The sequence below is a fragment of the Lissotriton helveticus genome, chromosome 3_1, assembly GCF_964261635.1.
Source record: "Lissotriton helveticus chromosome 3_1, aLisHel1.1, whole genome shotgun sequence".
Lineage (NCBI taxonomy): Eukaryota > Metazoa > Chordata > Amphibia > Caudata > Salamandridae > Lissotriton > Lissotriton helveticus.
The window spans coordinates 667,359,790-667,368,273 of NC_136061.1; the positions used below are offsets into that span (position 1 = coordinate 667,359,790).

At 43.6% G+C, this 8,484-nt stretch overlaps 1 protein-coding gene across 2 annotated transcripts in view; it reads right to left on the reverse strand.

Moving 5' to 3' along the window:
• PPIE (peptidylprolyl isomerase E) overlaps window positions 1-8,208 on the reverse strand; it is a 201,852-nt gene extending 193,644 nt beyond the window's left edge. For both annotated transcript variants that reach the window (XM_078680768.1, XM_078680769.1), the window contains exon 1: window positions 8,078-8,208. In XM_078680768.1, the coding sequence (XP_078536894.1) occupies window positions 8,078-8,207 (130 nt within the window). In that variant the 5' untranslated portion in view covers window position 8,208. The remainder of the gene's footprint in view (window positions 1-8,077) is intronic.
• Between the last annotated feature and the right edge of the window lie 276 nt (window positions 8,209-8,484).

Below are 8,484 nucleotides of genomic sequence, written 5' to 3' on the forward strand. Positions count from 1 at the left end.
GAAAAGGACGGATGTACTCACTTTAAAAGCCTCCTTACCAGACATACGGAAAAATCCTAGAGGATTTTGATGAGGATGTACAGGAAGCCATCGATTCCTGTATCATGCTCTTAGCAGATATTGATATGCTTTTTGGTATGATCCTGCCACCAGGTATGCGGTGACTTACCCGGAAACAGGATCATGCCGTTGATTTGGGAGGAGATTGGGCTGCCATAATAGTAGCTGAAAGGGATAGGAAACCTGGTCAGAAACCTAGTCAGCTTATATCTGCCTGGTAACATACTTACTTATATAAAAAATAATGGTTCCAGCAAGGAAAATAGATTGGACGCTCCTTACTGCTTGTAAGCAAAGACAGGGAGAGGCCATCCCTGATTTCTTTACTCATATAGAGGACGTTTCCTCTAATGTATGTAATAGCCCTATTCTTCCTGTCCTTAAAAGAGGGGATGGAATACAGGATAAAAGTTTATCAATTTGTGATTGATTTGAGAGAAAGTAATAAGATAGTAGTCCCTCAATACCTTGTTGTTTCTCAGGAAAAGTTAATACACCTATGGGATTTTCTGCCATCCCCGTTCAAAGCCCTATTTCACAACAACCGAATGTTAGTACATGGGTCTCCAACATTTTCTGTAACAAAACTCAGTAGTGATGGAAAAGTGGCCACCCCATCCAAGAGTATCAGTAGTGATCACATTGGTGCATTAGCCAGGGTTTTCAGCAGTTATGAAAAAAGACAATTTGAACAGAAATATTACATGGGTACTAGATACAAACAATAGCTGCAATACTCCCTTGCACCAAAATCTAATTATGAGTAATAAAATATCGCCAACTGAAATAATAGTTGTAAGTACATTTTTAAAATGTCAATTATTTTTCTGTATACATCAGTTTATGTGATGTGAAAATACAAAAGATATGTTGTCTTGAATGCATGAGTTTTGTTTTTTAAAATACAGGTTGGACTGCACACAGGAGAACTACTCACAGGTACCTAGTGATCTACTGGTAGCTCAGGAGCCACTCATTGGAGAGATAGAAATGCAGCAGAAGGTTGCCAACAGACTACGGTGAAATTATTGCATCACTTAGCCTCCTTGGGACAAAGTATCTCTTTTCGAATTACAGTATTGTCAACAGAACATTACCTTTTTAGGTCTCCTCCTGTCGAAGGGGGTAAGACGGTACACCATCATAGGATATACTTGGTGCTGAATTTGCAGAAACCACTGACTCAATCTAATATCTGTGTGTTTATTACCAAATTTTTCACTAACTACAAATCCCCTGCTTGCTTTAACATTAAAGCAGGTATGCTGCTTCCTTGGACTAATCATTGTGAAGCTGTCTTTTTGTAATTGAAAAACATGCTTTATGTAATACTCCTGCTATAGGTAAAAGCCTGATTATTACAAATTTGTGCATGTGAAAAATGGTTGCAGCTTGGCACGGTCCCATGTAGGAAGGAATAGGTCATGTGCATATTTCTCCTCCACATTGGACCCCACTGCGGTAAAGCAATTTAAAATGTATATTTAAGGTCACAATTTGACAGTTATGGTACCACATTTAGTGGATATGTAAACAAATAATTCAGACCCAGCACCTGACCAGTGCGATATTAAAAGGGTATGAGTTGACAATTTTTGCTCCAAACATCACTCTGAAATGCTGTAACATTTTGAATCCAGCCACTGTACAGCTCCTTTCTGAGTCCCAACAAGATGAGAAGCATAATTGCATATTTAATAGTGAGAAGGAGACTAAGGGACGGGTAGACCTGACAGATACCACTATATCTGACCCACCAGGGGAACTGTCCGTGGATGGTGCATGTTACAAACTACCTGATGGCTCTAGTACAGTGGCCTATACAATTACTCCCTTGAAATCTGTGGTTGAGTTATGTAAAATACAACAAATGTCAGAGCAATCTATGGAGCTGACAGCTTTGACTAGAGCCTGTAAATTAAGTAAAGATTTGACTGTAAATATCAATATATATACACCTTTGGAGTTGCCCACTCATTTGGACGACTCTAAAAACAGAAGGGGGCTTTTTTGACTTTGCATGGTAATAAGATACAGTATGGGGAATGAATAGTAAAGATACTGGATATCTTGATGTTACCAAAAAGAGTTGCTATTGTTAAATGTTTTGGCCACAAGAAAATTATAAGATGAGGTACTACAGGGAAATACTTTTGCCAATGAAACAGCTAAATGATCAGCCTATTTACAGTATAGTTTAATGTATATTGTAGGGACAGTTAGATGGACACCAGAAGTGACTATGTTTAATCAGACTCTAGATTGCATTAGGGAAGTACAGGAAGAAGCTACGGAGGAAGAGAAGGAACAGTGTAAAAGATATGGGTGTCAGGATGCAACAGGATGTTGGATAGATCTGTCAGGAAAGCAATGATGAATGCTTCCAAAATTATTATGTGAATGCTATTGTTACCATGGCCCACAGTTCAGTCCACATCAGGGTGGCAGATTTCTATGTCAAGAGGTGCATGATGTGCCATACTTATAGCACAGGAAAGTGTACCCCGTTTCAACAGGATATTTTGCACCCCCAGATCTGACCTTTGAAGGTCTTGCAACCAGTTGAGATGGTTATGGGGAGGCCAGCAAATGTATGGGGTGTACCAAGATTAAGGACAATCTGACATTGACTTTACCATTCTTGCTGATTACTGTGTTGACTAAAGATTTGCATTTTGGTACATTTACAGGCGAAGGCCAGTCTCTCTCCCAGTCTTAAATGTCCAGGTCACAAGCTGAGGCCCCAGAGACGGTGTCTTTACCAAACAGTTTCAGAGGCCAGTGCAAGTTCTCTTCACCACCCAGACTGCTGTTAAGTGCACAGGGCACAGACACTGGATCCATGCTAGTGATGTGGAGAAAGCAAGCACCACTTCCTTTGCCATATGATCAGTGGATAACAAGAGGAATGATTTTGAATATGATCAGATCTCTCACCAAGTGCCTTTTGGAGATGGTGATCTTTTGAAACATGGTGAAGTGGTGTCATTGGAACAATAACTTGCTACCATCATGCCTGACCCAGATGAACAGATTCTGTTTGAACATCCTGACAATGTTCAACCTTGATACAAAATGGGGCCAAGGGCCAAAAGAACTATAGTCTTTGATTGAAGAAAGTATCTCTGGAGAGGTAGCAACCCATGCGTCCAGAACGGTACATCAGCTTGCTAGTGAGGCTTTGAAGTAAAATACACTGGGGACTTAATGCTCTCTGATAGTGTGATGAGGGATTTTGGGAGAATTGAGATTACATTACTCTGTTTCTGGCTGATCCTTACGCTACTCTTTGTTACCTTGGCAATCAAACAACAAATACTACAGTAAGAGGAAGGAAGGTTAAGAAACATACAGGTTGAATATAAAAGATCAGTATAGGGAATAGTGTTAGGTGTTCTTCTGAAATAGGTAGTTGTTTATAGATTAGGTTGAAATGGGTAGAGTTGTCGATCTGCCATTAAGGCCCTTTGAGAAGGTGTTTTTTGACCTATTCGAAGGAATAAAAGTACTTGCCCCGAATGCCCCCGCTAAAAGCTGACAGTTTTGTATTAGAAAGAGAACAAGCACTGGCATAGCCAATTGGTCTCGCCTTTGGGGCCTTATAAGAGTTTAGCCAGAGCTATTGACTTTGCCAATGTCTTTAAGCTGTGTTGTAGAGAAGTGTAGCTGCTGGGCAGCATGCTGAAAAGTTTTAATAAAAAAGTGTCCGAAGCATTTTTGTTACCTTATATATGACCAAGAAGGCATTATGTACAACTGAACGACCATATTAAACAAGCATTGGCATAGCCAATTGGTCTCGCCTTTGGGGCCTTATAAGAGTTTAGCCAGAGCTATTGACTTTGCCAATGTCTTTAAGCTGTGTTGTAGAGAAGTGTAGCTGCTGGGCAGCATGCTGTAAGTTTTAATAAAAAAGTGTCAGAAGCATCTTTGTTACCTTATATATGACCAAGAAGGCATTATGTACAACTGAACGACCATATTAAACAAGCATTGGCATAGCCTATAGGTCTCGCCTTTGGGACCTTATAAGTGTTTAGCCATGCAACAGTTGATGTTGTTGCACCAAGGATATTGTACTGCATAACTAAATACTTATATGGTTCCAAAGGCAAGACCTATTGGCTATGCCAATGCTTGTTTTTTTTTGTAACGTAACAAATGATCTTACAAGTGACAGCTCATGTGCTGTCTCAGACAAGACCAAAAAAATAGACAATCAGGGAACAAGAGAGGACTTTGCAGCAAAACCACTCAAGAGTTTAAAAAAAAAATAGCTTGCTGCAACACACCAAGGAAAATAAATACAATTCAAAACATCAAATAACTTAATAGCAGAACAAGATTTCTTTACATTAATACAATTGCTGATTATATCAAGAATCGGTTGGAGAAAAGCCTCAACCATGTGACTTTCAAACGCCAGCTCACCTCCACTGAAAGATGTGCTAAAATTAAGCAACAATTCAATCACTATCACCTAACGGTTAGACCATATCACAGTGGTGCTCGAATCCTTGAGCGGGCTGACTGCTGATTTTAAGGCTGGCAAAAAAACAAACGGAACAAAAAGGGGGTGGTAATGGAAGGAGCATCTGAACCAATCAAACACTCACACCCAGTCAAAAGATCTGGGTTTAATCCATGACCGTTCTTTAGCCCACTCTGCCACCCCAGTTCAGACATGGCTATATGAAAATCAGTCTGACCCTGTGCCTCATGGGAACAGTCCAGCCCGAACTGTCAAGCCTTGCCTTCCCTGGACCGGAAACAAGCTTCCGAGGACCGGTTTCTGGCATTACAGCCGTCTTCAGCCCGGCTTGCTTGAATCCAGTGGCAAAGTGAGCAAGGGACTCACGTCTGAGCATACCCTGCCACACTTATGGCGGCCAAAAGCGGTACAAAAAGGGGGTGGCAATGGACGGAGCATCTGAACCAATCAAACACTCACACCCAGTCAAAAGATCTGGGTTTTATCCATCACCGTTCTTTAGCCCACTCTGCCACCCCAGTTCAGACATGGCTATATGCAAATCAGTCTGACCCTGTGCCTCATGGGAACAGTCCAGCCCGAACTGCCAAGCCAAGCCATGCCTTCCCTGGACCGGAAACAAGCTTCCGGGGACCGGTTTCTGGCATTACAGTCATCTTCAGCCCGGCTTGCTTGAATTCAGTGGCAAAGTGAGCAAGGGACTCACGTCTGAGCATACCCTGCCACACTTATGGCGGCCAAAACCTAAAATATTGAACTGAGTTGGCATGACTTCAGTAAAGGGCATGGAAGTTTTAAGGTCTCAAAGGCGAGAACTATTGGCTATGCCAATGCTTGTTGATATATTGAAAGAGTCACGTGGGCGGGATAACTCAGTCCGTTGGAGTAAACTTATACTAAATTACTTCAGTTCTGTTCCCAAGCACTTTAAGTAGCCCCTAGACATTGTTGTTTTTCTATAAAGTTCAACAATTAGGCTGGGAAAATGAGGCAGCCTGCTACGTGTTTTATTAAGTGAGGCTGCAGGCCCACGTGTTTAATAAAGAGAAAACCAGTAGAAGACAGTTTCCACTTGTAGGTGGGTACTTACAGGCGGGCAACTAGAGCCAAATTTCGGGGGGGCTGGAAAATATTTCGGGGGTGGGCTAATTCTTCCAACCACGGACAGAGTGCCTGTAAGAAGGGATGAACACACAACAAAAGCCTCATTTACAATTAAATGGTCTTTTAAAGACCTGTTAAGTACTCAGGTGCGGCTGCAATTTGATGCTCGCCAGCCCGTGAAACTGTCTCCCCCTGGGCTGACACACACAACAGGGGAGGGCTGAAGCCCGTGAGCCCAATGGGTGTTGCGCGCCTACTACTTAGTGAGCCACTTGACTCAGTCCTGTCAAGTATCATGCAATCGGTGTGACGTTCACGCATTTCAGTGCGGTGATCCGCATCACCGCACTGAAATGCATTGTCACGCATTCTGGCAATTGATTACCGAGACCCGGGAGCCTGCCCTCAAGTCGTGCCTACTGGCTGTGTGGCACCTGGCACCCATGACCTCAGAGTTTTTTAACAAGCTATAGGGCGGCTGGCTAGTTTGAGGCAGTGCTGCGTAGAAGTGCTGCAAAATTATCATGGAGCCGGCTGCAGTGCTCTGAACGCTGCCTGATGCAGCTAAGTTAGGCACACTCTCGGCCGACGCACATGGCGCAAAACATAAATTTATGTCAGTGCCAAATGGTGAAGTAGACAGTGAGATGCAATGGGGGACCTTGAGTCAGGGTCCGTCCTCCTGCTGCCACCTGCGCTTTTTGAAATTTAAATGCACAGCTCCTGTTCCTGACCTCGCTCGGGGTGCGGGGACGAGGTGATGGATCTCCGCCGTGGACGGTCAGTGCAGCAGGGCAAGTCAGACTGAAAGCTGCAGACACCGCCGTCTGTGGCTCATGGCTTCAATTTGGAATCGATCCCACATGCACCATTCCGGTCCCAGACAGGGCCAGAGCAGCTGACCCACGAGCGAGTATCACTGAGACAGCGCCGGGGGCAAGTTGTAGTGAGAGTGGGTGCAGCAAGCTGCTGTGCTCACAGGGTGCAGCATGATTAATGGCACAGCGGCGGTCGTAATATCTCACATGACCAGGACCCAGAAAACCGGGCCTCAGCACCACCAGCCTGGCTCAGCTGCCCAGTGACGATCATAAATAATCAGCAAGTGACTGGGAGAGCAGGTAATCTATTATCTGTAATTATCAATCACGTCTTTTTAAAAACACTTTTCCGTAACTGCCATATATAAATTGCTGAAAGTACAGTACTGAGCTATGTGACTAGGTAAGTGTAGCGTAATATTGTGCTTACATTTCTAGTGCTTTGCGATGTTTATTTCCTCCCTTATACTGTGCCTCAGCCCGGGCCCCCAGAAATTCTTGCTGTCGCCTGGCAACACTAGAACACCTCACGAACACTGCTCTGAGTCTGGGAGAGGGTGAGCAGGTCGTGTTTAGGGCAGACACGCCTAGCATGGAACTACAAATCTAATGAAAGCAATTTTTTAACAGAAACAAACCAAGCATTGGTAATTCAGAGAAAAACTTTCCATTAATGCAAAAAATACAAATATGCATTCCAGTGACCAGTTTTGCATTCGTGACTGGGGACAGACTGACTTCGATACTGTGCAGCACGTGAGAGAGTATGCAGCTGACTGAGCAGACAGAGATACTTCTCAAGGACTTCTGCAGATGCATTATTATTAATATTTTTTCTCCACCTAGGTGCAGCACTGTAGTGTTGTCACTACTAGAGAAAAGGTATTATAAAACTAACACTACCACAGTTATTTTGCAGAGGGGTTAAATATCCCTGTTGAAAGCTCTTGATTGTACCAATGATGCATTGCATATTCCCAAAACTACGATCAGTTTAAAGGGCACTAGGTTAGTGCCCTTCTATTTCTATGATTTGCTCCAGTTTTAAGATTTTCTTAGTTTCTTGTTGCTCAAATGGGTGTAATTTCTGATATTTGTATGTTACCCTTGTCTTCATTGCTTGATTGTGCTCCCGAGCAAGTGTCACTCCCTGTGGTTGAAATGTCACTCATAATTACACTGAAATTACAAAAATGTCACACATAGCAATCTGAAACCTTGGCAGCTATGTTGACTTCCTTGATGGAAGGTGACCAATCTGCCCACACCTCTAGAATAGGTAGTGCGTCGCAGAGAAGCAGCTATTCTTCCTAACACATAACCTCCGGGTTGTGACTTGAATAAATAAGAGCCGCTACAGGATCACATTAGATGGAGTGATGTGCTTCGGACACCGCACGTCAAACGAAATTCCAAAAAAGCTGTGCATCCTGCCTAAGTGGTTGAGACCGACTTTAATGGTACTTCGTTTTAACTTGGTAAGAATGCATATGCTCTCTGCTCAAGGGCAGACTCGGTACTCTCAGCTCCTCGCCTTGCTATAAAGCCCGTTCCCCCACGCCCCGTCTTCTCTTCTCCGGTTACCGGCTCCCCCACTCACCCACGTACAGCACTCGCTTGGTGGTCGCCATCTTTGCCCGTGACCTCACACTTCGGCAGCGATACTGAAGACGGACTCTCAACCTCCGACGATTCAAGGCGACCAACCCCGGCCCCGGAAAGAATGACATTCCCCATCAGTCACGCTTTCACGGAGAAGGAGGGCGTTGTAAGGAGAGGCAGCTGAAAAAAAGCTGTTTTTGGTGTACAAACATCGGTATTATTCCGACAAAATCTGAAGCTTTTGACATGTAAAGCCCAAGTCAAATATATGATTTCTTATTAATCTTTCTCAATTACTTTAATCCGTTCTTTTAGTACTACCGGGTTGTATGACAGCCCATCCAATGTGTGCACTCGTGCCGAAAACATCATAGACCGCGAGGGACTTTGTGATCAAGGACTGGA